Genomic DNA, 16,339 nt, shown 5'->3' on the forward strand with positions numbered 1-16,339 from the left:
AGCCTTTATGTGCTAAGTCATTAAAAGCGAGTCATAGGTGATCTTGTTCAAACAGAGGGGTCATCTGGCACAAGGTGAGCATGCAATGAGTGTTTTTCATGACATATTGTTGATGTTGCTGATTATTGCTTAACCAGCCACACAATCAACTGGAAAATGGTTCCACTTCTACAAACAGTATGATAAGTTAGATGAATAATGGGATTGCATGAAGCCAACAACTCAATCAGAAAACGTAATGGAACAGCTGCCTTCCCAGTATGTCATCCTAAACAATATTATGATCATGCATATATCCATGACATTATAAGTGTTCCTAAAACACATAAAGTATTGTATTGCACTAAACTTATAAAAGCATATATTATATTATATTATATTAAAAATACAAACTAATTCCTTACCTTCAGATATTTAATCTTGAATTAAATATAATGCAGTGCATGCACTGGCTACTATATTTATTTGCTAGAAAACAAAAAGCAAAATATTATAAAATAAAATAAAAAGCCTACCATTAGATCCTGAACATAAAGTTTGATATGGGATGTAATAAGTGTTTGTGAGCCTGATCAGTTTGTGCCCCACATAACTTAACATACATTATGGTTACGCAGCTGCATTTAAAATATATACCTTTTTGCCAAAAGTGCTGCAGGGAGGTGGGGGGCAAATCATAGCCTTGCACGGGGGATCAGAAAGGTTGGGGCCAGCCCTGCATGTAACCAGTCTGCTGCTGTCTTTGGGAAGAGCCATGGAGGCTTCAGGATCTACTTCAGAGCACTTAAGTAGCTTATAATGATGCCAGAAGATTATTATTGAAGAGAAAGTATATATATGGTTCAGCACAAGTGAAATGTATGTAGCTGCAGGAGTCGAGACTTTTAAAGCAGTTGTTATACTTTATAATGAAATATAATATAATGAAATCCTTGTGGTCTATCAAGGAAAAGATATGCACTCAGTTGAATTTTTAAAAAATATTTTATGTGCCTTCGTGTTTGTTGTAACTCTTTGCCACTGACTGTAATCTAGATTGACTTATTAACACATTAGGGACACAAAGTGAGGCTAACCTTGGCCCAGCCTTACCTCAGCATGTAGTCTGCGTCCTCTCGAAGCTTTGGGTCTAACGTTTGTAAAGTGGGCGCAGCCTACGAGAGCCCATTAAGATATTATATAGCAGTGCGCCACCAGGCTGCGCCACTGGGAGTGTGGATGTTCTCTCCCACATTTGTTTTCTGTGTTCTGACGTCAGCAACCTGCAACTGAACGAATGAACTAACGGAGCACCGAGCACCTACCGGAGCTACCGGGAGGCAGTAGTGTTACAGAGTGAGTCGCCCGCCCGCCCCGGAGGAGCCAAACAGAAGAAGGTCCACTGTGCGCCGCCGTGAGAACCGAGCAATGCGAGCGCTGCTCACCGCCGCCCAGTAACGCAGAATAGACGAGTGGAAAAGAAGGGAACCGTTATCGTGATTTGCTAACGGGGAAAAAAAAAAGAAAAAGAAGAGAGACGGACAACGGACAGACCACCTCCGAGACCACGCTTGAGAAGCAACCAGCTGCGGAGGCTATATTGTCTTGTTGTTGCGCTGTGGATCAAACTGAGTGGATCCTTGATTTTAATGCTTTAAGGGTGCTTCGTACCCGGCTTGAGCGAGAGGGAGCTGCTTAGAAAGAAACAGAGGGCTCAACAGAGGGATCGAAGCCAGAGCAGAGAAAAAGGGGGGTAATAAACCAAGAAAGGAAAGGAAAACAAGTTGTTTTACGTTTAATTCATTCATCTAATTATTGCGCTTTCTTCCGTGGATCCCGCTACCAGTACTCTATCAAGCTGTGTTCTCTAACCATGGGATGTACTCTGAGCGCAGAGGAGAGGGCGGCTCTGGACCGGAGCAAAGCCATCGAGAAAAACCTCAAGGAGGACGGTCTCACCGCGGCCAAAGATGTTAAATTGCTGCTGCTCGGTAAGAGACTTTGGTTTAATGGCCCTCTATTAGGCTTGTAAAGCCAGGGCTGAGAGATGAGACGCTTGGGGCGGTTGAAAGGTGTGGTGTGTCCGTGTGTGTGTGTGTGTGTGTATGTGCGTGTGGGTGGGTGTGGGTTGGTGTTGGCAAGAAATTATTACAATTGAGGGGTCGTGGTGGAAATAAATAAATAAAAGAAACCCACGACGTCTATGATAACCTACATTCAACAATAAGAACAAAGATATATTAAGAGCAAAATTAGTTACATTTTTTATTGGACATTTTAAAGACAACCCTGCTTTTTTATTACATCATATTGAAGCCAGCTGCCTGAATAAGATGCCACCTATTAAGGATAACGGCAGGAGGTGGAAATGTTTTAATGCAGTCAGAATGACGGTAAAAGATGGCATCTACATAAGAGATGGTGATAGTTGCAGAAGGAATCCAGGCGGGGGAAAAGATGGCAGTATGCAGCAGCCATGGAGGGCCCAGCACAAGCAGTGCTGGTTCATTGGTTTAGGATGGATGGATGGATGGATGGATGGATTGATTCATTGATTCTTTGCGCGAAATTAACCTCAAGTGTTTAATCTATTTGACTCTGTTGCAAGATGGAGGAAGGAAGGAAGAAAGGGTTCAACCACTTTGTCCATCTCTTCCATCTCCACCCCACTGCTGCTGTGCTTATTCACATACGTTTTTAAGAGGCTGATTCTCGCTGTCTTCCTTTCTCTCTCTCTTTCCTACCCCTCCTCTCTTACACTTGGTCTCCATCTCTCTCTCTCTCTCTCTCTCTCTCTCTCTCTCTCTCTCTCTCTCTCTCTCTCTCTCTTTCTTAAACACACACATACACCCTGTTTATAGTGTGTTCTTGTCTCTTATCCCTCAGGGGCTGGAGAGTCAGGGAAAAGCACCATCGTCAAACAGATGAAGTAAGTCTTTCAAAACCACGGTCTAATGAACCTATAGTGTGCATGTGTGTCCTTTTTCTCATGCTTTCTTTAGCTCTCTCTCTCGCCTCTCTCTCTCACATGTCAGAATTAGTAAGTGAGTCTGCAGCTGGGGCTTGATGGACTCTAAGATCTTTATATGACATTTTTTGCAAGATAAAAAAACAAGGCTCGTGACCCTGTAGTACTCCTAACCGCAACCCTGACCATGACAACAGAGCAGCTGGCCAACTATGACTCTTTGAACCCTTGTCAAACTAATGGTGGTTTTATGTGAGTAGGAAGAAGTGCACAGTAGGGTGTGGAATTTTTTTTACTGATGTCAGTGAACAATTTTTATTTGATGCCAGTGCGCAACGGATCAGGATTTTAATGTTTACAAGGGAACCAAATTCTTAAAAGCATGATATTAGAGAATTTCACAATTCGTGCATCTCTAAAGGGGAGGAATCTATAAGTGATAGTTGTAGGATGAATCAGGGCTTAAGGTTATGTTAAGACAGGTTCAGATGTGCTTTGATTTTGTCATCCACTTCAGTGATTGGGTGCGTTGTGCATTCACTTTAAAAGCGCTGCACTGTGGGGGGGTTTTTTACAGTTAAATGTTGTAGTAATGCGATGTAGGAGGATCAGTTTGCATAGACAGCAGGGAAATATTTACCTGCTACCTTGGTTGAATGATAACATTCCCACTCAAATGACTACTGCTACCATCGTTATATAATCACTATATTTTATTGAGCTTATACGGTTTATCCATTAATCATTAAGCTGGCTGACAGCAAAGATGAGTTTATACTTAAGTTATTTTTTCAGGCTCTCAAATATCAAGATCTGCTTTTCTCCTGACTTTCAGTTTCACTGAAATATTGTTGGAAATTCTAATTGTAAATTTCTTTGTTTATTTTTTTGGTGCCAGTGTTCAGGAGGAGGGTTATGGGGTTTGGACCAGTAGCTGGAAAAACAGTGAAAATGATTTAATAGAAAAAGTCTGACAGTCTTTTGCCCAAAATGTGAAATGCCCATTTCTTTCTTATGCTGCAGCCTGTAATGACTTTATTAAAACACTGTTTAGCCTCTTTGTTGTGCTTTTGCCTGTGGAGACTCATATAGTGACCAGAGGTGAGTCCAATATGGCTCTGGTACACCTATTTTACTCCTGTTGAGACTTAGCACTGAGTTAAGTGACTTAATTAAAGATTTTTTTTCTCCTATGGAATCATAATGATGTGCTTAATGAGCCTTCTATTGGGACTTATCTATGGCGCCATGGAGCTTTGAAGAACCTTATCATACTCCTAATACTATTTTTGTATTTACTATATCACTGCAATAAGCCTATAAAGTAACTACAGGATTTACTATAGTTCTTCTTTAAGGCTGGCTGCGCATAGGCTGCATTCTCACCACCCCCCCCCACCCCCCTCCTGCTCTGTCTCTCTCTCTTTTTTTTTTATATCTGTAATCCAGTTGTGACATATGGTTTTCTGTCACTCTTCTCTGCTGCATCATTTTACAGACAGCTGAGTGCATTTTAGCCAATAATAGGCTTTGGTTGTGGTTGTATAGTGACATATCACATGAAGGCATGATTCAACAGCTGTTAATAGTCATTTCAGCAGCACAGCACATTCTGCATGCTGAATGGCCAATCCCAGCGGTTACACTGAAGTTGTCTTTGTAGCCATTTAATACATTTATCGCACTGGACTGATGTAAATCACACAGTTATTAAACCAGGCCTTACTCCTTTTAAGTATGGTGTAGTACATGTATTCTAAATGCTGCCCATAAGGTTTTAGATTACTGTTAATCAGTGTACATGATTTCCTGACAAAAAGAGAGCCAGTTTCCCCCAATGTGGTTCACATCACTCATGCCACTTCCGTGTGTCTGCTGTCTGTGGTCACAGTCTACATGAGAATGTTGCTTATGGATGAGATTTCAAACTAGGTGTAGCCTGCAATACAAATCATGGGTTTATCTAAAATCCTCTGTATTTGTATCAGAGGTTACTTTATTTCTGTGTATAGAGCAACATGATACAATGTGACCAAATCAGAGGCATTGAGCAGGCATACATACAATTATAATGTGCCAAATATGGAATATTGTTGTGTTTTTGAAGCCACAATACAAATATTTCACAATAAATTTTAGCATTTGCAATTCTTAGAAAGAATATTTAAAATTATAGAGAGGATTTCCTGCTTTTTCTCAAAATTGGCTGACAGCGCCCTGCTAGGGAAGCCTTTTGCATTTCCGTTCAGAGATGCTTTACTATTTCCGGAGGCTTTTCAGAGGAGTGGGAAACCCCTTTTCTGCATTTTCTATCACAGTATGCGTTGAACATTAGGGGCGTGCCCAAGTGACCTGCTGTGTGTAGCTGTGTGTGTAATTGCTTTCTTCAGACAGGAAGAAGGGCAGAGATGAGTGGATTAGATTAAGATTTAACGGTATGGCTGTGGAGCTGCAGTGTATATGTATCACAGCTGTGTATGTGATCTCAGTAAGTGGAAGGAGGGAGTCTATTATAGCAGCACTTTGCATAATACAGCAGAACAGAACAGACACGACAGTGGGCACCATGAAGCTTTCAGTTTTGAAATGGTTAAAATGGTTTACCAGGCAGTGCGTGTTTGTGCCTGTTCTCCTTTAAAAATGCAGATTATTGCTTTCTGATATGATGCAATCACTGAATGACAATCGCTCATGACAAGCACTGATAACATCTCTGAGGGGAGCGCAGGTGTTCTTCAGTGTGTGCATGTGTGTTAGCGATAGTGGCTAACAGTGGTCTATGAATGACTAAGCTACGAAGGTGTGAAGCTGCAGTGTGGTCCAGTGTGGGACTGCATTTGTGAGACATTAAAGGGGAAGCAGAGATGACGAACTGAGGAAGAAAATGTGCGATTTTCTGCATACGCACGTACACAATGTTATCTTGAATGTAATATTTGGGCTTGCAACTCAAGGGACCTGGTCGTGTGTTAACGTGTGTGTGTGTGTGTGTGCGCGCGTGTGCGTGCAGGAGACACCATCTGTTTATGGAGCTTGTGTGTGTTTAGACTTGTGCAAATGTTCTCTCGCTGCCCAGCTGGCAAACTGACCTCTCCAGCAGCGTTCACTGTTTGTGAGCATGTGAGAAAACTAATTTAATGTAAGAATATTTTCATATCATTAAGCAGGACCGAGGACGCCACTGTCAGGCGCTGCTGCTGCTGCAGAGTGAGGAAAATATTAGAAGTCCTTCGCAGTGGTATGATTAAGTGCAGCCCTCTCTCCTTTTAAATTGGGTGTGAGTTGGCTGCTCTCTGCCCTTAAAGACTTTGCTTTAGGGCCTGCCTCTGGAAGGGCAAACTCCAGGGATGGGTGTAACTGCACCAGGAAAAGGATTAATTATTTCTGGTTAACAAGCCCAGAAAATGCAAGATTTTTTTTTTAAAGGTTTGCCTAATCAGCTAGCATCAGTTAAAATATAGTGCAGATGTTTTTATAAGTGGAATTTCAAATAGTATCAAATCATAGTGTAAATGATCAAAACACTGTTACTGCTAGTTTAGAACTGGCATGCCGTGTTTGTGACTTTATATGGGCTGAGCGCAGCATGTCACGGCCGTTCAGTGTATTCACACATGTTTGAAATGACTCAAAAGGATGGGAGAGGTGTGACAGCGTGCCTGTATTTTGTAGTCATACTGAAAACTATGCACCAGTTCAGCTTACTTGTCATTCTTATCATGCATTCTAATCACTAATTGGTTTGTTACTCAGTAACGACTTGAAACATGAATGAATATATGGTTTTGTTTTCATTTTTGTTGTCTTCTGTGAAGTTTTATGTGGTAATAAGGCTATTTTTATCCGCATTTTGAAGCAATTAATTAGACATGAAGTATCAGCCCTGTGTTTGTTGTATTAATTGAAACTGATGTTATTTTTGTATGTGCAGAGAATATTAACCGAACTTGCATTCACTCATATATCTTTGCTGATTGTTATTTTGTTTAGTTTGTTTGCACAGGAGACCGTGCTCGATCGCTGTAGCGTAATGACTTGAGCAAAGAAGCATCAAACCAGTCCAATCAGCCACTGACCACTTGTGTGTGTGATACACGGTGCTTCCATTTCTTTTTAACCTCTTCTTTATCTCTGGCTTTCTCAGCCTGTGTATATGTGTGCTTGTGCTTCGCTGACATGATCGGAGGTGACCGGCCGAAGGGAGAACAAACGCTATCCGTCCCTCGCGGCTGCACTGCTTCCCACAGGCTGTTCCCACCGTGTGTGTGTGTGGTTTTCTTTCTCTAGAACACAAGATAATTAGGTTTAAGCCCAGAAGAGGAGAATAGAAGGGGGAAGGGGAGAAAAACTGAGGAAAAAAAGGTGGTGGTGTTTTGCTCAGAGAGGCAAAGGAGGGTTATATATGGAAGAAGGCAGAATTTAATGAAGGGGGAAAAAACTGCTCAGTGCATAGAAAGGAGGAAAAGAGAGGAGCAGTCTGCAAATGGGGGATAGAAAAGACTGAACTTACAAGAGAAAATAGGAAGTTTGACATAGTGGTGGAAATTAGAATGAAGCAGGAGAAGTAATAGAAGAAAGGATTAGGAAAGAGGAAAGAATACAAAGAGAGACGATAAAGAAGGGGAGGACAGTTACAGGGACAACCTGCCGAAGCAACGAGGCAGGAGAATTATTATTTTTTATTTTTCTGAAAAGAGAGCAAAGTGTTGTGGGCGTGTGAAAGGAAACAGGAGGGGAGAGAAGAAGGTGCAGCGGTATACGAGGAGGGAGGATGAGTGTGAATCAGGCTGGGAAGGTAAGGGGAGGAAATTAAAGTCATTTTGAGCAAGAGAAGAGAGACTGACAAGTGAAGGAACATGTTCTCACTTATTAAGTAAGCTAGAGGAAGTGACAAAGAGAGTCCAGAACAGGATTGTCAAGGATAAAGAGCAAAGGGCACTTCTCTCCGGGACTCTGCTCTCCTTGATAATTATTAGCTGACTTTTCCCTCAGATGGTTAGACCCCAGGAGAGGAAATAGACTGCAAAGAACACAGAGGCGGTGTAGGGGTAAAAGCAGGGGCAACTCATGCTGGCACCAACTCAAGTGCTGCATGGAGAGACTGTGTGTAACTGGTCATTTGAAGTAGTCCGTCAGCTAGATAGACATCCTTCATTGGTCAAATGTAGCCCTGGGCGTGCTCTTTACTGGAATGCTGTCATTGGTCGCCTCAGTGAGCCGTGAAGAACAGCATGGGGTCATGATAGCGGCGTCTGTGTGCGCATGTGATCACTAACATGCCTCTGATACTCTTTTTGTCTTGTGTTTGAATCTGATTTGCATGTTCTAAATAGGCAAATTTATTCTCAAGTAACCTACGCGTGCACACTGAGACACACACTCATTATCCCAAATGAAGAAACTTCAGTACTTCCTCTTTTTTTTTGATCACTTTGTCATCTCCACTGAACTCAACTCGTTTACCACATTCTTCAGTTCGTAGTTGTTATTTCCACACTGTTGGCCAGTCTTAGTTCGCCTCTGTGTACTTACAGTTTACAGCTTTATGCCGTTAGATGCTTTTTACAAAGCCATGCAGCTCTGTTCAAATATCAGGCCTTTGAAAGTTCATCAGTTCCACTTGGAGATCACAACAAATGCAACATTTGTGCTGCAGATTCAGTTTTCAACATCAAACATCAGAGAATACAATATCATGACACTTCAATCACAACGCAATATTATTGCTATTTTTAACATTTGCCAAGTATTGCAATAACGTATATTGTGATTTTTTTCCTCAAAGTTAAACTTTTTCAATAGCTCTTTTATCTGGTAGGATGAAGTTATCTCAGTTATTTTTTGCTGCAAAATGAGATTGTCAAGCATACCAACACGATCACTAAAACTTCCCATAAATGTTGTCATAAGATGTCACTCTGCAATTGAATGGGGTCGAGTTGGCAGTTACATGCAATCTGTTACTGATAATACAGCATTAAACTGTGACAAATTGTCAAAAATCGCCTATCTGTTGCTGTCTACATAGCCAGAAATTTGCATTTAACAGAAATCCATATTTAACCATTACAGCACCGTTCCTGACCCTTTCAGACTGATAGCAACATTCTGGCAATCTGTCTGCATTTATAAATTAGACAGCAATTATTTGCAAACCTTAAACAATCTCTCTGAGAGTGAGTGAAGTCAGAAAGGTCGCCTCCTATCAGGCAACCTGTGCAAGTGCAATCGGTCACAGAATGTGAAAAAAAATCAATACAATCAATTTGATTCAATTCAATTCAGTTTTATTTTTATAGCACCAAATCACAACAAACAGTTGCCTCAATGCACTTTATATTGTAAGGTAAAGACCCTACAATAATGCAGATAAAACCCAACAGTCAAAGTGACCCCCTATGAGCAGCACTTGGTGACAGTGGGAAGGAAAAACTCCCTTTTAACAGGAAGAAACCTCCAGCAGAACCAGGCTCAGGGAGGGGCAGTCATCTGCCGCGGGTGGGGCTGAGGGAAAATCACCTGCTAGTCACTGATTTCTTTTTGTAGATGCGGGGAAGTTGCTGTCCTACTTTTACTCGTGGATGGGTGACTGAACCATTAGCTTGTTCTCAATAGGAGGTAGCTTTGTCAAGCTAAGTGTTGGATGGTTTTTCGGTTTGCTCGGCTAACGTTATCTCAGAATGGGGGTGCATGAGATGAGGCCTCTTGTTTTTTAGTATTCCCAGAGTATTTTAATTTATTTAATAAAATATCGATACTGGTATCCCTGTGTCGATGCAATGTTGCCACACAAAATATTGCAATACTATGCTTTATTGATTTTTTTCTTCCCCCACCCCTAATATATAATTGATAAAAACAGCTGGCACCTAAAAATACCATCTCTTGCCCCACAGACACCTTGGTGTTTCAACTGATCATCCCAGCTTTATTACTGGGATAACACAACAGTCTCTTTGAATTTGTTGTAAATATTTCTGTGTTTTCCATCCTTCTTGTTTTGTGTTTCATATTTATTATATATATATATAATAAAATATTGAACCAACTCTTTTCTGTCTTTCTTTCTTGGTCTGCATAGTTGTATGAAGCCAGGTCATTATGACTGTGTGTATGTGGTCCACGCGCTAATCAGGGCTTATAAAAAACAAAGGTCTTTTGTGTGTACACTTATACACACTAGAAAGTGTGTGTTTTCTTAGTACTTTTGTTTGTGTGCATATGTGGTTGTGTGACTTTTTTTTCCCTGTGTGTTAGAGCTATTTGGCAGATTTCATGTCAGTTCAGTGCACTGGAAGACAATGAAGTCTTGTTACAATGACCACACTCAGCTGATATAAAGTCAGCTGATGGTGACTGTGGCTGGCTTTGTAGCTGGAAGAGAGTAAGGCTAAATGCATGTTTTTATTTTTGTATTTGTATCACACTGAACCAGGACAGACAAATGATAAAAACTCTTGTAAATATTAGCATGGCATTTAGAACACTGTAAAAAAAAAAAAAAAAAAAAAAAAAAAAAAAAAATATATATATATATATATATATATATATATATATATATATATATATATATATATATATATATATATATATATATATATATATATATATAAGGATTGTTTTTTATTCAGTTTAATCAAAATCAGAAGAAAAAAAGATGGAGTTTAATCAAAATATATTGGATTGCATTAAATTGTAAAATATTTTACTGCTTTTTTTCTATTGCAGTCCAGTACAATCCCACCACAATAGTATAGTAACACGATTGAGTCAATATAGAAACAGCTATGTCATGGTCCCTGTGTCTAGGACCCAGAGTTTTCTTATTTCATATTATCATTGTTCTTGGTTTGTTTCTTTATATTTGTATTACTAGGGTTTTTTTTTTATTCTGTTCAAGGATGAAGGTTATATTATTTTTCTGCACTTCTGAGTTTGTTATCCTAGTTCTTGGTTCACTGTTAGATTTAGTTTGTTCCCTTTTTATTTTCCCCATAGTGTCCCTGCCTCAGTCTTCTCTGTGTACTTTTCCCTTAGTTACCTTGTCTTCCCATTCTGTCATGTCTCCTGTGCTCTGCTCTTTGACGCTCCCTTCCTCTGAGTGTGTGCCTTCCCTGTTATATTCATTCCTGTGTACTATGTTATTATATTTCCTCGGTGTGCTTTCCTCTCTGTGTCATTAAGTCCATGTTTCTGTCTCCATGTTTTCTCACTTCCTGTTTTACTTTCTAAGTCCCTTGTATCGTGTGCTTTGTGACCAGTCTCGTTAGTTTGTCAGCAATGTCCGATCCTACCTTTTGAGTTATGATCAATTATTGGACCAAATATTGTATCTGTTCATCCGTACACGAAACTGAGCTTCTAAAGAATTAAGTGAATTTATTAAACGGCTATAGTCTCTTTTTTCCTGGTCAGTGTATGTAAAACCAGAGAATTCTCTAATTCTGTATTATGTACACATAAACATCACAGAGACATTTTACACACTTGATTTGTCTGAATAGACTACGAATGAGATTTATCAATAATGAAAAGAATCCACATTCGACAAAAAAGTTAAGAGTTCCTTGCTTCTAGCTCTTTATAGGATTCTTCTGAGTTTATAGAATACCTGCAGCTTCGTGAGGGATATATTCAGCAAGAGATGTGCACACACGTATGCACGTGGAACAGCAGCAATCACTTCAGTAATTATTCTAAAATATCAATTATTGCTGATACAAAGGTGGGAATCAGTTAAAATGTTTTCTATATTTCCTTAAAATGTTTTCTGTTTAAATTTAAAGGCCATCATTGCAGTCATGATTATTGTATCATTAATGTGTACCATATCCATAATAACTTTAACATAGCAACAAGAAACAGCAACAACCATTTTAGTTTAATTTTAGCAGCAAGTGAGTAGCACAAAGCAAACCACTGACTGTGCTCAATAAAAACAACAAGTACTCACAAAGGTTAGTATAATTCAACCATTCATAAATGTATACACACAACTGTAAGCTACTCCATCTATTAGCAAACTTCTGCTCCCACTAAAGGAAAAGTCAGGAGTGACCAAAGTCATTGGGGTAGCCTGCTCAGCACTGTGGTTGTCTGTATGATAATACATCTATAATGGAACTATTTAAATAAAAATACATATTTTAAATCAACGAGACAAAGAGCAGTATTTTGCAGCATCTCACTGAGGTCTTTCTGGCTGTTGGGATTCAGGAGGGCCTCATTTCTTTCCATTTGTTTCTATGACAGCAGATGATTGGGCTTCCTATGGCTCATTCATTTCTATTCAGCCTCCCAATAGCTCAGACCAGGGGTGGGTGATAATCCTCAAAATTATATCATATTATTTCAATAAAATAACAGTTTATCACTGCTCTCAGCTTGTAGGCAGTAGCATTTACAAGTATAAGTAACTGAAGGGCATTTTCCATCATTTTCTAGTAAGCTTTTCATGACAAGCTACCTAATTCAAATTGTAAATCTACTGAAACAAGATGCCAGCAGCAGCAGCAGCATTATAATGCAATGATAGTGCCACAGCATGAGTCAAATATAGGCACAAAAGTAGCCTAGTTTGTGTTTTCCCTGACAATTGTACATAAAAGTATAACATAACTGTTTAAAACTTTAGTTTAACGATACCTAAAGTAACAGGAGTCGGAGTTGCACAATATTTTTCACATAATAAAACTGGAAATTGTTTTCTACCTGTGACCTGGTATCTTGGGTCGAGCGGTTTAACCAGCTGCTTAAAGGGGGCACTGGTTTAGCTTACTGCGTTGAGCAGTCAACTCATAGGCAAGACTGCTTGTCTTCCTCCTGGTCTTTCTCCCAGCTTTCCTGCCGTCTCACTATTATCCTGTCAAATAAAGCCTAAAAAGCCCAGCTTTTCCACCATGTATGTCAGTATTTTCCAGTATTTGGGCTTCCCGTCATGCGGCTAGCGAGCGCTCCAGAAATGCTCAGTTGAGTCATTTGTTTACTTTTGGGTCTCACATCACCAGCTGCTAACATCTCCTCCTTCTTAGCTTGGTTTTACTCAATGGTGTGTTTGTGCCTCAAGTGGTGAAACAAGTTTGTTGTTTCCACCCTCAGCAGGAACAGCTTTCTTGCATATTTTGCAAAGCACTGTGATTTGTTCGTGGTTCATGAAGTAGCTCGCTTTTTCGGTACTAAATCATCATCGGAGGCTGATCCGCGACTCTCCCTGCAAGACAATTTATACTGGTGTCAGCATGGACAACATAATATGGCACGGACTGTCTCTAACAGAGCAGACATTATCATATAGTGGCTGCTCTGATGATATCAACAGCCAGTGTTACAAAATGGTTCTAAATAGTAGATCACAAACATACATGCGTTTCTTAATCAGTTTAGTGCATTCACACCTATTGTCAGCAGTTCCTAACAAGCATAGGAGGAAGCCAGAGTACCCAGAGAGAATCAGGCAAGCACCAGATGAACATGCAAACTCCACACGTTGTTAGTGCAATACAGAATGGAGACTAATGCAGCTCTCAGGTCACCCAGCCAACAAGAAAGATTTTGACTGTATTTGCTATTTATGTTATTCATTGAATTCTGAATGAGTGAATGAAAAGACTTTAGTGCAACTTTTTGGGGTGGGGCTATTTGGGAACCTGTTAATTAGGCAATGGTTATGACACTGCACCACTGCAACAGTTGCACTAAGCTTTGCAAGGGCAGCACTTATGTGACTGTATATATGTGTGTGTTTGTGCATGTGTGTGTGTGTGTGTGGAGAAAGCGAGAGAGAAAAAGAGAGCATTCGTGTTCCACTGTAGAAATCAGTCACTGGGGAGGGAGAAAGCCTGTGTTGTGCATCAGCCCCATGTTTTTAATTAACAGTTAATTGCAAATGGAAAATTAAAGGGAACCAGGATGAGAGGAGTAAAAAAAGGAAGAAATAATTAGGTATGAGGAGTGAGGCAAGTTGGACAAGAATATGACATGGCAGTGTGGGGGAGAAAGTTAAAGAGAGCAAGTATGATGTTAGAGAAAGTAGGAGAGAGAGGATACGGGAATAAGGGATGAAAGAGGAGTTGGGAGAGGAGAGAGGCAGATAGAGATAACAGGTGACAGTGAAACAGAGAGATAATGGCAGATAGATTTAATGAGGTCTCCCTAGATGTAATGCTGAACTGTAATTATTCTGCTCTCCTGTCTGCCTGGGCTTACATGCAAGTGTGTGCAGTTCTTAACATCCCTGCTGAACTAGTGTGAAGCAGATTGTGTCCCTTGGCACCAGAACTCTCCATTAGCACATGAACGAACCTGGAGCCAGGAGGACTCCTCCCCAGCTATACAAGGATACACAATACTGAACAAGTATGGAAACCCATTATCTGCCTGTAATATAGGAGAAATGTGGTGCAACACTGTAATCAAAAGTGTAGATTTTTTTTACTTGAAACTGAAGATGTACAGTTAAAAATGTGGCGGCAAACTCATTTCTTTCCATTTTTGAATAAACCTTCAAGTGCTTATTGATTTGTTGTTATAGAAAACAGTAATATTATGCTGTCAGGTCACTATTGTAGTGTATCGTATGTATGTGTTCAGTTGCCACTGTGTATTACTGTGGATAGAAGGATTAGATGGTGGTAAGAAGACCAGCTTACAGCCTTGGTAGCTTTCCTTTAATTTAAGCTAAAATATAAGATGCTAACATGCTTACAACAATCAGGTTTCTGCCAAAATGTAACCAAATTTAGGAAACTTCGTTTCATACACAAGTATACAACGAAAAGTACGTTCCAGAACACCCATCCAAACAAGGGAGACAGGTGTCTGCGGTCATGCAGTCGTTATACAGGCGCTACTGTAGCAATATATTTGCAAATATTTGAATAGTCATTAAGTTATAAATAATATTTTTATGGAACTATTTGTTTCTAGTAAACCATTTACATGGCAGCAACTCGGTGCATTTAGACATGTAACCGTGATCAAGATGATCTTCTGAAGTTCAAAGTGAGCATCAGAATGGGGAAGAAAGGTGATTTAAGTGACTTTGAACGTGGTATGTTTGTTGGTGCCAGATGGGCTAATCTGAGTATGTTCACAAACTGCTGATGCACTTGGATTTTTCCACACAACACTCACTACGATTTATAGATAATGGTCAGAAGAAGAGAAAATATCCAGTGAGCAGCAGCTCTGTGGGTGGAAATACCTTGTTGATGTCAGAGGTCAGCGGAGAATGGCCAGATTGCATTGAGTGGACAGGAAAGCAATAGTAACTCAAAAAGCCACTAGTTAGAACCAAGGTCTGCAGAAGAGTATCTCTGAACACACAACACCTCAAACCTTGAAGCAGATGGGCTACAGGAGCAGAGGACCACACCAAGTGCCAATCCTGTCAGCTGAGGTTAAACTTTGCACTGGCTCACCAAAATTGGACTACAGAACATTGGAAAAACGTTGCCTGGTCTGATGAGTTTCAAGTTCTGCTGCGACATTCAGGGTCAGGGTAGGATAAGGTCAGAGTTTTACATAAGCAACATGAACACATCAATCCATCCTGCCTTCTATCAACAGTTCAGGCTAGAGGTGGTGTAATGGTGTAATTTTCTTGCCACACTTTGGGTCCCTTAGTACCAACTGAGCATCATTAAATGCCTACCTGAGTGTTGTTGCTGACATATCGATCCCTTTATGACCACAGTGTACCCATCTTCTGATGGCTGCTTCCAGCAGGATTTTGAGAATGAGTTCACTGTACACAAACGTGTGCAGTCATCAGATCTCAATCTTCAGCAAATGTGTGATGTTTTCCTGTCAATATGGACCAAAATCTCTGAGGAATGATTCCAGAACCTTGTTGAATCTATGCCATGAAGAATTAATGCAGTTTGAAGGCAAAAGTGGGTCCAACCTGAGTGTATAAGGTTGTGTCCACAGGCAGAACGTTTTGTGCTCTCATGATCTATACAAATCCTATGAAGCTGAGCAATGACATCACTCACTCACCCCAGAGCAGGTATAAAACAGTTTTTTTGTTTTGTTTTGTTTTGTTTTTTTAGGGGGGTCCCTTGCAGCGCTCACTTTTGGAACCTTGCTACTCTTATCACTGTTGCTTTTCCTTCATCGACCACTTAAAATCAAGAAGGGACAGGACTTAAGATATCAACTCCTAAATAAAGGTAGAGGAGAATACTTCGAAGTACACCGTTGTTGTAACAAACAACAATAAGTGCTTGAGGGAAGTGCTTATAGGGGCAAAAAAAAAACACTACCTGTGGACACAGACTCTAAAGCAGAAAAGTGCAAAGCTAAAGATTACAGCAGCCTTGTGAAGAAGTTTTTTAAAACATAATAATAATAAATTATGTCATTGTTCCCACTAAAGATTGAATCTCATTC

At 40.1% G+C, this 16,339-nt stretch overlaps 1 protein-coding gene across 3 annotated transcripts in view; it reads left to right on the forward strand.

Moving 5' to 3' along the window:
- Positions 1-1,219: 1,219 nt before the first annotated feature.
- The window catches only part of gnao1a (guanine nucleotide binding protein (G protein), alpha activating activity polypeptide O, a), a 92,321-nt gene continuing 77,201 nt past the window's right edge, over positions 1,220-16,339 (forward strand). The window contains exons 1-2 of one of the 3 annotated variants that reach the window (XM_030732030.1): positions 1,220-1,970; positions 2,866-2,908. In XM_030732030.1, the coding sequence (XP_030587890.1) occupies positions 1,853-1,970; positions 2,866-2,908 (161 nt within the window). In that variant the 5' untranslated portion in view covers positions 1,220-1,852. The remainder of the gene's footprint in view (positions 1,971-2,865; positions 2,909-16,339) is intronic. The other 2 variants (XM_030732029.1, XM_030732028.1) reach the window with 2 other exon arrangements.

The sequence above is a fragment of the Archocentrus centrarchus genome, chromosome 6 (assembly GCF_007364275.1).
Source record: "Archocentrus centrarchus isolate MPI-CPG fArcCen1 chromosome 6, fArcCen1, whole genome shotgun sequence".
Classification (NCBI taxonomy): Eukaryota; Metazoa; Chordata; class Actinopteri; order Cichliformes; family Cichlidae; genus Archocentrus; species Archocentrus centrarchus.